The sequence below is a fragment of the Trachemys scripta genome, chromosome 9 (genome assembly GCF_013100865.1).
Source record: "Trachemys scripta elegans isolate TJP31775 chromosome 9, CAS_Tse_1.0, whole genome shotgun sequence".
In the NCBI taxonomy this organism is placed as follows: Eukaryota; Metazoa; Chordata; order Testudines; family Emydidae; genus Trachemys; species Trachemys scripta.
In genome coordinates this window covers 93,286,755-93,304,007 of record NC_048306.1, presented here as the reverse complement: position 1 = coordinate 93,304,007, position 17,253 = coordinate 93,286,755, and the positions used below count along the sequence as shown (strand labels likewise).

At 39.3% G+C, this 17,253-nt stretch overlaps 1 protein-coding gene across 1 annotated transcript in view; it reads right to left on the bottom strand.

The window, feature by feature from the left end:
- The window catches only part of ACTL6A (actin like 6A), a 22,962-nt gene continuing 5,709 nt past the window's right edge, over nt 1-17,253 (bottom strand). Inside the window, exons 2-14 of the mRNA XM_034780772.1 lie at nt 15,539-15,615; nt 15,176-15,350; nt 14,592-14,692; nt 10,771-10,868; nt 9,952-10,046; nt 9,613-9,719; nt 9,441-9,530; nt 8,259-8,320; nt 7,788-7,902; nt 7,229-7,309; nt 6,018-6,113; nt 3,942-4,028; nt 1-3,358 (exon numbers count right to left, since the gene is read on the bottom strand). Coding sequence (XP_034636663.1) covers nt 3,278-3,358; nt 3,942-4,028; nt 6,018-6,113; nt 7,229-7,309; nt 7,788-7,902; nt 8,259-8,320; nt 9,441-9,530; nt 9,613-9,719; nt 9,952-10,046; nt 10,771-10,868; nt 14,592-14,692; nt 15,176-15,350; nt 15,539-15,615 — 1,265 coding nt within the window. The 3' untranslated portion in view covers nt 1-3,277. The remainder of the gene's footprint in view (nt 3,359-3,941; nt 4,029-6,017; nt 6,114-7,228; nt 7,310-7,787; nt 7,903-8,258; nt 8,321-9,440; nt 9,531-9,612; nt 9,720-9,951; nt 10,047-10,770; nt 10,869-14,591; nt 14,693-15,175; nt 15,351-15,538; nt 15,616-17,253) is intronic.

The following is a 17,253-nucleotide window of genomic DNA, read 5'->3' as shown; positions in this document are numbered from 1 at the left end:
CACTTAGCATAGCACATTATACAAGCTATAGCAGCTGTCCAGTGCCCTGGACTGCTCTATTTAAGTACAACAAAATAACAAATGCATTAGGCAGCAAATTACACCAGCAAACTGACCACCTAGTTGTGAAATCAAGTAGGTAAGGGAAAGGAATAGAAAGTTCAAGAGCAACATCTCTACAGAAAGCAATGGTAAATAGATAGGGCACGTCTCAGTCAAATTAATTTTAAATCTGGCTTGATAGCTGTCTCCCAGTTTTCTTAGTAAGGAGGGAGTAGCTTGAAGATAGCACAGGCTAAATTCCTGGTTATCTTTGGTAGATTCAGTGGAAATGTTGACATTTTCTAACATAGCCCTACACTTATTTTTGTAAGTTGCTGGCTCTTTGCTTTATCACATTAGAGCCTGCAGCCTAATTATGTTCCTGGCAGGGGAAAGCTTTCAAATATTCTTCAGAAATAAATATTTGCATTATTAGTAGCACAACACTTGATACCTAAGTAACAAGTTAAGGACAACTTTGCTATTTGCAATTAAAGTTTAGGTAGTTTCATGTATGATGTATACTAAGATGTACATAGCAGCACCCAGCTCTTCCCTATTAATAAAGATATTTGTTAGCTGTCAATTGATAATTAATTGAATGCAACTGGTGCTGGGATCTACTATGGAGACTTAATCAACGGGACAACTGAATTCTATAATTCTGCAACACTGAAAATGTGTATGTAACTTGAGCTGCCTAAAAGCTATATCTGTACAGAAGGCAATTATTCCATTACAAAACCATTCAATGCACCTGACTTGCACTTGTAGAACATTTTTGGTCTTCCAGAGTGTTTAGTTAAGAAATAAATTAAAAATTAAGAGTACAGTTAGCAGTACCTGTTTGAAAGAAGTAGCTTTGAAGGAAAGGACAGATGTGGCTAGATTCAACCATGCTATATGCAGCAACAACCACCTTGGATTCAATTAATTGTCCTAGTCAATGCAGAAGAGAACTTTTTCCTGTCTCTAAGTGAAACTCTACTTTTACCTAGATAGAGTAGGTAAGACATAAGAGCTAACTCATCTTTAGTACTCTATTTCATAGTGAACAGGAGTTGAGTTGCATACCAATAACCACTCATTGAATCTTTTACAAAATTAAAGTAGAATCACTGTTTACAAACATAACCTTCCACAAAACTAGCTGCATTTAACACTACCACCTACAAAAGTAATCAAATAGGACAAGTTGTGATGGAATCAAATACCTGAGAAAATATTAGCCTTCCTAAATATTCCCTTGCAGCATAAAGGATAAACAGCAAAAAATGTGGGGAGGGGTTTGTTTTTAAGTAGATGAAGTTGTTTTTGCTCTGGGAAAGGCACTAGTTAACTGTTGCAGATGAGTGATTTTTTTTAGTCATACTATAATTTTTTTTGTCCTAGAAGAAAGTATAGTGTGCTTTCCCTCACTCTATAATTGATAGAGGGGTATAAATTATTCCATTATTTATACACATAAACAGGCTCTGGCATTCTGCATCATAGCGTTTTCCTTCTTAAGTGTAGAGAGTAATAATAAAAGTCAACTTTATTTTCTCCTTGCCCTGTTAACATATATTCAATACATCCTGACATTTCACTAATGGCACTTGAATGTGGTTGTACAGTTATAAGAGTCTTGTTTACTTTCACCATTTAAGTTTCTCCTAATCAGTTTATTTGTCCTACCCTGACTACCACAATGATCACCCCTCTCTGTATGCCATACTGCAGTTGCAGTCAGAGGCACTTGAGTTGGATCCTGCCTTGTTTTGAGAGGAGCCGGTGCTAGCAGCCGACAGCCCTGAGAATCTGGAACTTGGTCTCTCCTTCGATCCAAAATAGCCCAAACTGATGACCATCAAGGCATGCTGTTAAAGTCATTTAGTTGATGAGGTTAAGGGGTCTATTCCATGGAGATAAAGGAGCATTTCAATTTTAAGTTATTGGCGAGCTGTGTTCATTTATTTCCTGTATGACAATTTTATACAGTTTATCATTGGTATTGGTTTATCATTATTAGATTGTAAACCTAATTGTTAGGGTGTCAAGAGCTTTCATGTGGCCATTTTTAATTGTTTAAAGCAGTGGTCTCCAAACTCGTTTGATCGTGCACCCCATCAGTAAAAAATTTTTGAGCACGCACCCCCTGCTCCCAGCCAAACCGTCGAAGCAACAATAACAAAAAAAGCCGCTCAGACTCCTGGCCGAACTGCGGGGGAGATCACTGGTTTAAAGAACAAATGGGCACTGCTTTTCTAACAGGGGAATTTTAAAATTCAGAACCAAAACTTCATTATGGCAGGGGTGGAATCTAAATACAGAACAAAGCCAGGTGGTCTTGATTTGTAAACCAAGCTTGGACACAAAATTTCCTTTGTGGCTTTAGGCAGTCACTGCCTCAGGTTCCCAATCTCTAAAATGAATACGCTACTAACCTAGATCACACACGTTGTCTAAGCTAAGTGCATTCTCATACCTCTGAAGGTGGAAAGTACGGTATATGCCAAATATTCACTGAAATGAACTCACTTCTATTCATAATAGTTTTAGAACCAAATTTATACATAGCCTATATTCTGGGCCTTAACTACTTCATAGTACACCATGAAAGAGGAGAATATCAAGAGAACATTTTCCACTACAAGGCTAGTGCTATTTGCAGCAGCTTCACAGTTTAGATTGAAATGGGCTGCCTCAGATAGATATAAGTATAAAAAATAGTTTTCCATCTGGATTGTTTATTAATTACAGAAGAGTATGAATGCTTGCTGAAAACCAGTGTTGCTCAAAATGTGAAAACGGAACCATTTTATTTTTTTAAAAGACAAATTAGAGTAATTTGTTAAGGACAGCATATCAACAGGGAAGACTAATCTGTAAAAGTAGACAAGATTTTTTTTTAATAAATTTGATGCAAGGGCATTTCAAAGCATTGCATCTACCAGCTAACCTGTAAAGCTACCCACAGGAAAAGATTTTTAGAGAAAATAGACATTTATACAAAATTATAAAATACTTATAATAAGAGTTATTGCATTTCAAGGGATGAAACATCCATTTTCTGTGACGGGACCAGTTAGGCCTTTTAAACAATGTCTAAGGTTTGTAAAAATGGATCTTGAAGTATGCAAAAAACCAAAACAGTATAAACTTTCTACAAAAGATTCCATCCCATTCCTGAGTACACTAAAGCTATGAAACATAAGGAGCATTGGGAAGGCAGCAGTTTCTCGTAGGGTGAAGTCTATGGGCATTTCCTTTCTACACACTGCTTCCCTCCTTCTTCATACTCTTGTTTAGAGATCCACATTTGTTGAAAGGTACCCTGCAAAACAGGAAAACAACAACAACTCAGTGCTGTACCCAGGGTATCATTAGCTCTGACAGCATGAAAAGCAAACCAGCCTTTATATTTTTCAGGCTGCAGCACAGGACCATGGCTCCAGCTAGCTAAACGTATCTTTAAACTGGGGTTTGCACGTTAAGCAGCTAGGGAAGATTGTCACATCAACTGTTGCTTCCACCCCCTCTCTGGATATTACTATACTCCCTGCTGTCCTCGTCTCTCGTGTGCTCAGCAACTTGCTTTTCAGATGTATTTTGGGGCCTGATCCTGCAAGTTTAGTACTTTTAGAATGCTCTAGATGGCATGTAGTTTTCTAAAGATCCAGCAAGAGAATACCTCAGGAGCCTCCTTTGGAGGCAAGGAAAGGAGCTTAATTAAGATTCTTTAGGTTTATGCATTATTTTATCATCAGGTTTCTCCCCTCCCACACCATGCTCAGCAGAGCTACTACAGGAGCAGCAGCTGCTATGAAACTCAATCACGAAAAAGCCTCCTATGGAATTAGGTTTTCAGCTAATGATGCTGCTCAGCATCCCTTCCAAAGCTATGTATGTTTACTGACCAGAGAAGCCAAAATTGAACCACCAATCCATGAACTGAACCTCCGCTCCACTGTTGTGTTGTTTGCTATCAACTTCAGCCGCATACTCTGAACAGAGAAAAAAAAAAAATACACATTAGCAAGATCAAACTGATAGGTAGCTCAACTGAAGGTTCAAAACTATTTCCCCTGAAGGGGATGGGGAGGAAGAGGTCTCAGGACTGCGTTACAGACAAATATTCCAAGTGTTTAATTCATCTGTTGACACACAAGTCAAAGATACTAATTCTATTACATTTTCTGTAATGTGGAGCTTGTCTGATTTGCACTTTCGAGTCCAGTGCTCCAAAAATTACAGGTTAAATGAAGAAGCAGGTTGCAGTTTATTGGTAGCCTGTCTGACTTGTGCATGCAATCCACGGAGAACAAATCTATATTAACATGAGCTTAAACTGAATTAGTGAAATAGCCTTGGAAATGGGTTAGCAGCAACACAACAGAAGAGAGAGATGATTAGGGGAAATTATCACTATGGCTCCGGAATAGTTACACAGCCCAGAATTGCCAGAATCGTTATCTGAAAGTAGGGATAGACAGGCAGTATTTTAAAACTAGCGAAGTATTTGCAGAAGTCTGTTTTATGCTGTTACTTGTTTCCAAATTGCATTGAGTTTCTTTGAAACAGGATAAGTTTTTTCAACAGTCTGCAACTTGTGGCCCCGCTTTAGTCATTAAAGCTAAAAAGGGGCTGGGTCAAGCAGTCTAAGCACAAGACTGGATTGCCTGCAAGCCCCAATGTTCCAATCCTGACGATGACATCGATTACCTTTGTAGCCTTCATAATTGTGACATCTTTCCTTCAGTTGTCCCAATACATACTAATTGGGTAATACTACCTACTTTACGAGATTAGTTACATTTGCAAAAAAACCTGAGGATTAGAAACACAATGGAGGTGCTAACACTTCAGTGAATCTCTCGCTTCTGCCTTTTACCAAAAAAAAAAGCATTCCGTAGCCACTGAATAATCCTAATGAAATCAAAGCTGCAATACACAGTCAGTGCCTGTATAGGCATGTGTGATAGCCCACACTGGAGAAGAAAAGGTTAACCCCACATTAAGGGTGGCAGAAGTCCTGCCTCTCAGACCGTGCTGGAGATGCTCTAACTGCTGCCGTAGTATAAAAGGAAGCAGCCCAGCTCGTTCTAGACTGATGACTGAGGGGAGAAGATGCTTGATAGAGGCTCCAGGCTAGGAGCTGCTACAGCTAGAGACTGCGTGAACTGGAGAACCCAGGGACCAGACTGGTGAACTGCTATCTCCAGCAGACCTCCGGGAGTTGGACTTCCAGGGAGTTACCCCCACCAGGGAAGCTGAAGACCCAGGTTGCTACCCATGGGAGATGCAGTAGGAAATGGCCCAGGAAGGCAAAGGGAGTGGTATCTAACACCCGAGCAAGGTCAGTGTGTTGTGATAGGATTCCCTGCTGACTGGATGAGGGCCACTCCTGTCACCAATAGGTCCCTGGGCTGGGACCAGGGCCGGCTCCAGCCTTTCTGCCGCCCCAAGCAAAAAAAAAAAACACAACAACAACAACAAAAAGCCGTGATTGGCGGTGGCAGTTCAGCGGCAGGTCCTTCGCTCCTAGAGGGAGTGAGGGACCTGCCGCCCCCAAATTGCCGCAGGTGCCGCCCCTCTCCCTTGGCCGCCCCAAGCACCTGCTTGTTAAGCTGGTGCCTGGAGCTGGCCCTGGCTGGGACCCAGTGGAGAGGGAGGGCTTGGGTCCCCCTACCCAGCTGCCACCCACCATTAGGTGGCGGCCCACTTCCCTGACTCTGGCCACTAGGCCGCACAGCCCTGACTGCAAGGGCACAGACCACGCAGGCCACTAGGCCACGCAGTCCTGCCATGACGACTCTGGCGTCTGGGCTGTGCTGCTCTCAGCCTAAGGACTGTCTGATAGACTTAACTGCGGTGGTGTCACTACCCCGACCTACCCTAAGGAGAACAGGGCATGCACACCATGCAACAGCATGTACAAGGAAAAACACAGACCAAAAAATGACCCAAAGTAGCAATTTAATAAGCTGTCTTACTGGTGGAGTTTTCTGAGAGAGCTCTCTGTTCAGTCTGTCTGTAAAACTCTGTATTAAAGTGTTTCCTCCTGCTACGATCACACTGCCATAGAGGCCCTGGAAAGAGAAAAATGTGACACACAAGAGTTCATTCTGAATGTATTTTGGAAACGTTTGTTTTCATAATACAGAGAAAAGAAAATGCCAGGAGTACATATGATCAGCAGTAAAAGTACACTTGACGTCTAGACAAAGTTACACCATTATTAGTACAATCATTTCTACCACGTGAAAAATAATTCTTTTAAAAGATACATTGGGGGACAGGCAGTTTGATGACTGATTCTAAATGGCTTTTATTTACTGTTTTAACCTTTAGTACTTCTAGATCAGCTTGTTTTCATACTCCCCCTGTTCCTCCGCCCCCACACACACACTGAGATACAAGAACGCACAACTAGATGTACCAGCCACAAAGAACACAAGGAAGGAAGGATTTTTTCCCCGTTAGAAAAAAAAATGGTGTGTCAATATTATATTTACATTGACTAATATGAAGGTTGCCAAAGACGGAACACAGCCTACCCAGCCAGGTTGACTTTGCAATTAAGGAAGTGCAATGGATGGACCAACCCATGTGCAGCCAACATGAGAACTGCACACAGCTGAATGTTGCATGCTCTTTAACAGATGGTGTTGGTGGAAGCAAAAAAGGAGAATTTTAATTTTATGCTTTCTTTTTCCACCTGCACCATACAGTGAGTTAATATCAAACTATTTAATCTTCAGATATTTGGGGCTGAATAGTCACAAAAAGCTATGCACCTAAAATGACAGTTTGAAGCTACCCACTGCACATTGTAGAATCATCAAACTCTGGATATTTAACATGCCATTTTATTTATCCGTTTCATTACACCAGTGTGAACAAGAGTAACGCAGGATTTCAATGGAGTCTCTGCATTTCCATCAGTGCAACAGAGGTCAGAATCTGACTTAGTGTTTCTCAAACCATGGGAACAGTTATCTTCAGATGTGTTTTATCTGCATATTCCTCTAATAGCTACACAACATGTAGATGATAATGAATAGGCACCTCAAGAGGTCAAGCTCTCCATTTTAACTGATGGCAAGTGTCCATGCCTCTTCAGTAAATTTCATAGCTAAAATATATTGTAACCATGCAGAAAAATATCTATGCTTTAGATAATTCATGTCTGACTAGCACTTACTGGTCTGATGTCTATATCACACATTCCAACGCTTGTGGTAACAACATGGCTAACACCCAGCATTGTGTTGCCAGATAAGCCCTGGAACAAAATTAGTAAATCACAAATCAGTGCTTCAAAACAGCAAGGCACATTAAAGCAGTGAATGAACAAGGGTCTAAAAGCTCTGCAGACAAAAATCTTTTAATTTATCTAAATTTTTATTTCACACATCACCATGACCTCAGCACCACATGAGTTTTTTTTTAAAGAAAGAACCACATATCTTGAATTAAGCAACAGAGAGTCCTGTGGCACCTTTAAGACTAAAGATATCTTTAAGACTAACAGATGTATTGGGAGAGAGGGCTTGATATCTTGAATTGCATTTCTACTACTCCACCCCCAACATAGGTAGCCCCGGAAAGCATACAGTGTAAATACAAACAGAGCTTCATAGTTTCAATCTTTGTGCCATCATAACATACTGTACCCACATATAAAGGGAAAGGCTGCATAGAAGGGCTTCATAATAAACTATATTTCTGCAAATTTTAATGTACTACTTTCATTATTTTACCTTTACATTAGAAGGGTCAAATAGTCCTTCGGGAATTTTTAGACGTTCTGCACCAAAGTCACAATTATAACCATTGGGGAATTCATAATGAACGGTCGGCATCTGTGCAGCCACCCTGGAGATTGATATTGATCAGAACATTGGTCAGAAAGTAAAGATGCTAAATCACAATGCACATAATGCAGTGAATAGTCTAAACAGCATCATAAACAAAGAATTGTAAAGAACAAATTTTAATATGACCTGTGCTTTTGGCAATCTTTCTGATTGTCATTAGAATTTATGCACATTGGCATGGCAAGTGTAATCTCTAATCCAGCTATTCAAGGTATTCCTAACACCAAAAGTAAATGATTTTGTATATCATCATACTTTTCCAATAAGCTTAACAATAGAAACCATGGACTCCTACTCTGATAAATACATTTGACATACACATACTGCTAGTTTTACAAAGATACAATGACATACTGTTCATCATAGGTTGAATCTGACACTTGGAGGACGGAGGCTTGAAAATCCTGAATTACACACTATGGAGAAGAATAAAAGAAAAAGGTATGTTATAAGGATTCCAGTTCAGAATTCAGTATTATGTTATAATTACATAAATGTGAAACTGGACAAAAGCCTTAAACCATAAGCAAGTAAATTTGGAATCACAAAACTGAGTGCACAAAATATGTGCAAAGCTTCTTTAAAAAGCTAAGAATGCATTTCAGTACATAAGTAATTTGCTGTGCTAAATCCCTAGAAACAACTATAAGAGGTATTGTTTCAAGCACAATAGGTTTTAAAGAAGTCAAAAGCTAGGGCACATCCCATAATGACAGCGGAGTATTTCCCCTCAGGAATTTTTAATTAAGGCTGGACTTGATCACAGTTATCATGGATTTTCATATTTAATAATATATCCATTTGGCGGTGTCTGTCTGGGAATATGATCAGATGATAAAAGCCTAATTGAGAGCTGAAGATTTAACTAATGGAGAACCAAGAGCTCAGCAATATCACTGCAATAACACAAAAGACCAGACCTGCAGACTCAAGACAGAGCTTCAGTTTCCCACAAAGGAATTGTGGGAGGAGAAATCTGATTTAGGATTACAAAGGTGCACCCCAGTATGATAACTCCTTTGTTAGGAACTTATCCCATCACATGCAATGATCTTCTGTATTGCATTAAAAAAATGGAACGTTAAAGGCAATGGCAAGTATGAGAGTGCCCAAGACTTGATACACACACACACACAAGCACTTTCCATGCTTTTACCCTTGTAACTATTTTATTGTGACACACAAATTAAAAAAAAAAATTCAGATTTAACTATAAACATCAGCATGAACTAAAACCACTCCTACAAGCCTATCCAGGAAGTAAAGCCATAATGCCCTAGAATTTTCAGTGCTTGCAAGTTTCAAACAGGAGACAAAAATAAGCTTATCTAATGGAATTATATTCTAAAGATGAAAGAGCAACTAAACCGATTTTAAAAATTTGTCCTATCTCCACTCCAAAAAGAAGAAAAATGATCTTTCCTATTTTTTTAGACAGAAAGTTTTCTATTTTTCCTCACACAAAAAGCTTCCTGTAATATACACTAGCATATGGGATTTCTTTGTGGGCCAAAGGAGAAGAAAGGATTTACTTACATTACACATATAGTTGTGCCAAGATCTCGTGACCTGAGGTAACTTCTCTTTTCTCTTCCAATTTGCTGGTGATCCTTCGCGAACTGCTTCCTGCAATTGTAGAAGAGTACAGTCAGTCAACAATCTACACTCTGAAAAATAAACACTTTTTAAATCCAGTTAATTTTCCCACCTTTGATGCAATCATATATGGAGGGATTAGCTCAATGTTCATTTCCTGAAACAGTTCTCTGCACTGCATAGTAATAAAGTCTCCAGCAAGGGGTGATTTTACAATGCCTACAAAATATAAATAGAATTTTGGACTACGTTCAAATCCTTACAGAACAAGATGTCTGCAATAAATTGTTCATTTGAAACAAAAAAAAAAAAAGCCCATCTCCCACCCTCCACAAAAAACACAAGCTTCTCCCTATTCAAAGATACCACATTTTCTTTGAATATTAGTAATTAAACTCATTTCTTAATGTAATGAACACAGTATATAAATTATACATCTGAAACTTTTTACCTTGTTGAAGTACATATCCATCATGCACTGGAATAGCAGTGGTGTGAGTTGCTCCACTATCCAAAATTAGGCCTGTGGATCGACCATTAGCAAAGCTAATCAGAAGGATTAGGGAGAATGACAGAATTTACACTTGGGAGAGAATTTTGTCAAATAGTTAGAGCACAACTAGCAACGAGGACCCTAAGAGTCCTATTCCTAGCCTCACAAGTGACCTGAAATGTTCATCCATTTACCCTTCTACATAAGGGTAATAAGTACCAACCTTGCATACATGTTAGGCTTTAATTTATTTATGTTTGCAAACTGATTTTTGAGCTCCTTGGATGAGAAATGATATAAAATTCAAAGAAATGTTCTGCAGCAATCTCTAAAGAAAATATTTCCCATTTATTTAGATTCTGAACTGCCTATTAAAACATACATGTTAGTTTAAGATATTTACATAATGCAGTGTAAGGCTTAATCAGTGATCTCAGAAGATTTCTGTTGCAGAAGATCAAAATTACTGCATTTTAGTAATCTGAGCAAAGCCATTTTAGGCATGCTGAGCTCTGACAAACAGCATAGGGTGTAAATATACATTAGAAAAAGTTGTCTCCCAGGATAGGAATCACACCAAGGGGTTTTCAAAGTTGAGCATTAAGGAGAAAGCACAGAAGTGGAAGCTATTCTGTTCACATCAGCCGTATGGATGGTTACAGAAATATTCATTTTGGTTAGAAAGAAAAGAGTAAGTTATCTTATTCTAATAAGACCACTTTGAAGAAGCTTGCTTTATTTCTTGGAAAAATACATGTATCAACATTTCAAGGATACGCTGTAAGAACTGCAGTTTTACACAAGAAAAAAGCAGGGATATTGTAATGTTCAAACATCAGTTCTGTCAATTTCTCACGCTTTGCTCTGGTATTCCACTACAAAAGAGAAAAAAAATAGGTAAATAGGCAAAACAGAAATATTATTTTTACCTCAAGATCCATTATATTTATTACTGTATGCTCACAGGATGCCAGCAGGATATAAAAAGAAAGTTAGGATTATTAAAGTTGTACTTTAAGAACAGTTGCAAAGTTACATAAAGCAAAACAAATATATGTATCTTGGAACTTTATTTCCTTAGATGAGAATTCACTTTTTGTGCAACAAGCATTTCATTCCATACTCGTACACAAACACAGGAGGCCTTTCTGAAATTTTAAAGGATGTTTACATGCATTTCCAGGAGGTTCAACATTAAACTATTAAAATAATAAATTATTTCTGTTGTTAATACTTTATACTTCTAGAACCCCTTCCATATCGGAATCTCAAAGATCTTTATGAAAGAGCCCAAACCACCCCTGTGAAATAAGTGTTACTCCTGTTTTACAAGAGGAAATGTATATGTACACAGATGTAAAGTGGCTTGCCCAAGGGAGAAAACTGAATTCAGATCTTACCACTGAAGCACTTACTTACTGAAGCAAAGGCAAAGACAATGTGCTAAGGCACACCTGTGGATTGCAAGTCTCATTTTATTGTGAACTTCTTCTAAGTCAATTGTTAAGTGAGTTTAGCCCTCATGTTAGGAGTCAGACTGAAGACCTTTATTTAGCTATTGAACAGGCAACCCCCAATGCAGATTGCTCCATACTCCATCACTGTACCTCAACCCTTCTAGAGGGATCATGTTTAGGAGTGGGAGGGTAGCATAGTCTCCCTATGCATTTAGTAGCTGCCCTCTTGACAGTTTCAGGTAGAACAACTGTGATGGTATGTTCTGTTACGTGGACATCTATACACAGAACTAGAACGAAACCAAGAACTCATTTCACAGCCTTCAAACGCCACCAACTTGAATTTACTACCAGCCTGGGGTGAATTTAATTTTTGTTTATGGATACTTCTACAGCATGCTTTCTCTGTAATATCCAAGTGCCTTTGAACTGCTAGCTGAAAAGTGAAAGGCATCCATTCTCAATTCAATCCCTCATACCCTTCCCTACCTGAGCCTATCCAGACCCTTTCAAGTCACCACTTTCGACACACTAATGTGGAAAAAAATTATTCACAATAATTGTATGTAAAGGAGGCTTCATCTTCATTGTATGCATCCTCTGTGGTTTATATTCAGACTCCTGTATTGCGCCTTCTAATCTAGAGCACAGTAAGGTGGGGAACTGCAGCCTACGTGTCTACTTACATTCTTACTCCTACATTTTTATTTGATCTATCAGGCACTGAGTAATCCAGAGAACCAAGTTAAAGCTTTGCCATTATACGTATTACTCTCCCTGGTTCTGTTTTGAAGGGCTTGATGTAATGAAAGATTTTCAAAAACATCTCTATTTTTAGTTAGTATAATAAAAGATCATCTACAATTTTACATTTCTCCCACCCTCCCCAAGAAACAAGAGAAAGCTATTACAAAACAAAGGCTCTAAGAGGAAATCCAGCTTGAAATATGTGAAGACCTAGCTATGGGAATAAAGGGAAACAAGAAGACTTTTTATCAATACATTAGAAGCAAGAGGAAGACCAAAGACAGGGTAGGCTCACTGCTCAGTGAAGAGGGAGAAACAGTAACAGGAAACTTGGAAATGGCAGAGATGCTTAATGACTTCTTTGTTTTGGTCTTCACCGAGAAGTCTGAAGGAATGCCTAACATAGTGAATGCTAATGGGAAGGGGGTAGGTTTAGTAGATAAAATAAAAAAAGAACAAGTTAAAAAACACTTTAAAAAGTTAGATGCCTGCAAGTCACCAAGGCCTGATGAAATGGATCCTAGAATACTCAAGGAGCTAATAGAGGAGGTATCTGAGCCTCTAGCTATTATCTTTGGAAAATCATGGGAGACGGGAGACATTCCAGAAGACTGGAAAAGGGCAAATATAGTGCTCATCTATAAAAAGAGAAATAAAAACAACCCAGGAAACTACAGACCAGTTAGTTTAACTTCTGTGCCAGGAACGATAATAGAGCAAGTAATTAAGGAAATCATCTGCAAACACTTGGAAGGTGGTAAGGTGATAGGGAATAGCCAGCATGGATTTGTGAAGAACAAATCGTGTCAAACCAATCTGATAGCTTTCTTTGATAGGATAACGAGTCTTGTGGATAAGGGAGAAGCTATGGATGTGGTATACCTAGACTTTAGTAAGGCATTTGATACGGTCTCGCATGATATTCTTACAGATAAACTAGGCAAATACAATTTAGATGGGGCTACTATAAGGTGGATGCATAACTGGGTGGATAACCGTAGAGAGTTGTTATTAATGGTTCCCAATCCCGCTGGAAAGGCATAACAAGTGGAGTTACGCAGGGGTCTGTTTTGGGACTGGCTCTGTTCAATATCTTCATTAGCGACTTAGATATTGGCATAGAAAGTACACTTAAGTTTGCAGATTATACCAAACTGGGAGGGATTGCAACTGCTTTGGAGGACAGAGTCATAATTCAAAATGATCTGGACAAATTGGAGAAATGGTCTGAGGTAAACAGGATGAAGTTTAACAAAGACAAATGCAAAGTGCTCTACTTAGGAAGGAAAATTCAGTTTCACACATACAGAATGGGAAGAGACTGTCTAGGAAGGAGTACGGCAGAAAGGGATCTAGAGGTTATAGTGGACCACAAGCTAAATATGAGTCAACAGTGTGATGCTGTTGCAAAAAAAGCAAACATGATTCTGGGATGTATTAACAGGTGTGTTGCGAGCAAGACACGAGAAGTCATTCTTCCGCTCTACTCTGCGCTGGTTAGGCCTCAACTGGAGTATTGTGTCCTGTTCTGGGCACCGCATATCAAGAAAGATGTGGAGAAATTGGAGAGGGTCCAGAGAAGAGCAACAAGAATGATTAAAGGTCTTGAGAACATGACCTATGAAGGAAGGCTGAAAGAATTGGGTTTGTTTAGTTTGGAAAAGAGAAGACTGAGAGGGGACATGATAGCAGTTTTCAGGTCTCTAAAGGGTGCCATAAGGAGGAGGGAGAAAACTTGTTCACCTTAGCCTCTAAGGACAGAACAAGAAGCAATGGGCTTAAACTGCAGCAAGGGAGGTTTAGGTTGGACATTAGGAAAAAATTCCTAACTGTCAGGGTGGTTAAACACTGGAATAAATTGCCTAGGGAGGTTGTGGAATCTCCATCTCTAGAGATATTTAAGAGTGGGTTAAATAAATGTCTATCAGGGATGGTCTAGACAGTGCTTGGTCCTGCCATGAGGGCAGGGGTCTGGACTCGATGACCTCTCAAGGTCCCTTCCAGTCCTAGAATCTATGAATCTCCATTTGAATAGAGAGTGGGCAGTATGTGCTAAAGAATGGTTATTTCAAGTTACTGACAAAAAAATAAACTAACAAAAAATAAAATGCAGAGACTAATCCAGCCGAGTATTTTTAAATTGTTACCTCTAGAGTCCCGCAAATCTGCAGATATCCGCTTTATATCCATGTTTGCAGATCACGGATTGGATGTGGATACAAATTTTGTATCCGCGCAGGGTCTAGTTACCTCCTCTTAATTTTCTAAAAATTTCAAAATTCCTAACTTACAATTCTGTATAAGATTTGTACAAACAAGATTAAAACATTCCTAAATCCCAATGACAATTTGTTCATTACGACATTTCAAAACAGGAAATATGCTTTTACTCACTGGTGCTTCAGACATTAGGACAGGGTGCAAACTTGCTTCAGATTTAATATGCATCTTGTATGTGTGATCCAAAATTGCCTGGAAACTATCCCAGTCCTCAACTGTAAAAATGTTAAAGCAGTTGCAGCAGTTTAGACAATGTTATTGCGTTTTCAGAAAGACACAGTTAAGTGAGTCATCTTAAAAACATAACTTTAAAACACACAGATCAACCAACCAACCAACTTTCTCCTGAGCAACAGTCTTAAAAATTCACACACTTCAGCAGCTTCACAAAGGTCTATACTGCTTACGGTACCAATAACATTCATCCCCTTCTTTTCCCCCACCACCATCATCAGATGGGACCTATTCCAACTCATTACACGGGGGAAACCTCTATAGTTTTTCCTCAGATCAAGCAAATGTTCACAGCCTCATAATTAAAATAACTTTAGGATAAAATGTTTTTCACTTTTAGATCAAGAATATTAATGCAAATGAAATGTTCATATTTTTTGCATACGACAGATGTAACTTTGCAGCTGAATATAAAGTTAGTGATCAGATTTTAAGAACAAGAGGAAAAAGACAGAGCACCATACTCATTCCATTTTTTAAGGGTGAAATAGCCTCCATGTTTTCCCTTGGAACTCGCAGTGCATTGGTGTCTATGTAGTAAGTAGGGCCCCCTTGTTTGCCTTTGTCACCATCTATTTCCATCAGTGTGCTGCCATCGTCCCTTTCCAGTACCACACCAATAGCAGTGGGAAAGTCAACCTGCAAAGAAAATGTGGACAGGATATGGCAATTACACAGTGTGTATTTGTTTACTCACTCAATGTACTGTTTTCATTTCAGCTATACATTTAAAAAAACAAAACATTTTCTACAAACTCAGAACTTGTTTGCTGGGTCGTATAATACTGGTTTACATTTTAATCTTATACGGTCACAATGACTCTTACCTTTGGACAGTCCTCACCAGCATAGCCAGCTCTCACTGTATAGGAACCAATATCGAAAACAAGAGCCCCAACTTCATCTGTAAGAATTATTAGTAAGCAGGCAGTCAGTAATTAGTAGTCATATAACAAAAACTAAAAACACTGTGCTTACCAGCAAAAACATACAAGCCAAGATACTTTTTGTAAAACATGAGTGCAAACCACCATCACAACTTTTAACCAGGATTTAAAGTTGACAAAGAACAATAGAACATTTTCTATCAGGAATTTAAGTTGCACAAGAGTGATCCAAAAAAGCCATTGTATTTTAACTAAATAACAGTACTTTCGTTCAGAATAAGCAAAAAAAGGCAATTTTTGCAGAGAGGAAAAAAAATTGAACCATCTTCTGGAAGAGATTTTCAGAATATGTTATGATTTACTCAAACAGCAAGTTACGTGGGCCCCTACTTCCTTGGATTATTAGAAATTAAACAGAAAAAAAAAAGTTAAAATTAGATGTAACCGTCTATAGACACTGATGTTTAAATTAAGAAATACATTCATTCTTTTAAGCACTGATCCCCAAAGAGGCTCTGTATAGACTCGAGATTGGGGTCCTGTTTGGCAAAATTAAATCTTTAATCTTGTAGCTCTGGTGCAAGACTGTAATACCTTGGTTTACAAATAAATCTTTATTCTTGTAGTGTTTCAGAGTAGCAGCCGTGTTAGTCTGTATCCGCAAAAAGAAGAACAGGAGTACTTGTGGCACCTTAGAGACTAACAAATTTATTAGAGCATAAGCTTTTGTGGACTACAGCCCACTTCTATGCATCCGAAGAAGTGGGCTGTAGTCCACGAAAGCTTATGCTCTAATAAATTTGTTAGTCTCTAAGGTGTCACAAGTACTCCTGTTATTCTTGTAGTGCTAACCTGAATTTCCCACCACCAACGTAGCAGCACCAAATGTTGCCTGACACCACTAATCTGGCTGTCTGACAGTTCTAACAAGTGGGAAAAGCTTCAATGAAATTTACCAAAGACAGAAACTAAGGCGGCCTTCAAATTAGCTAGACTTTCCATTTTAATGAAAACTTGCAACGTATATTGAAGCATTGTGCCTTTCTGCAGCAGAGAAAGCTGAATGAAAAGTGGAGTTATAGCTCTGATGGGAAGAACTATGTGGGGTTTTAAAATGAAGTTTTAATAAAGGAGAGCTGCAGCAGAGAGAGAGACAGAGAGGTGTTCATAGGTGGAGCAATTCAGCTATATTTCAGCTGAGAGAACTGCTTAGAGCAAAGCTGTCACTTCATGGATCAGAGCAGCCACAAATCACTGGGAATGGAAAGAGCTGCAGGAAGCTGGGAGATGCAGCAGAACGACTGCAAGAAGGCTCATGGTTTGGGAAACTACAGCAGCATTAAGTGGGGAACAGCTGCATGGGAAGAGTGGAACAGAAAGGTTCATGGATGGATGGGGGAAGCTGCAGAAAAGCCCAGACCTTTGTGGGAAGTGTCAGCAAATGTAACGGACAAACTAGATCACAGGCTCGTGGGGGCTTGGGGGTGCAGCAGGCAGGGGCTGGTGGGGGGCCTGGGGGAGGCTCGTGGGGAACAGCTGTAGGTGCAGCAGGCAGGGGCTCGTAAGGGGCTCAGAGGGGGACCTGGGGGTGCAGCAGCAGACAGGGGCTCGGAGGGGGGCCAGCAGGAGGAGGCTCGCGAGGATCAGCTCTGGGG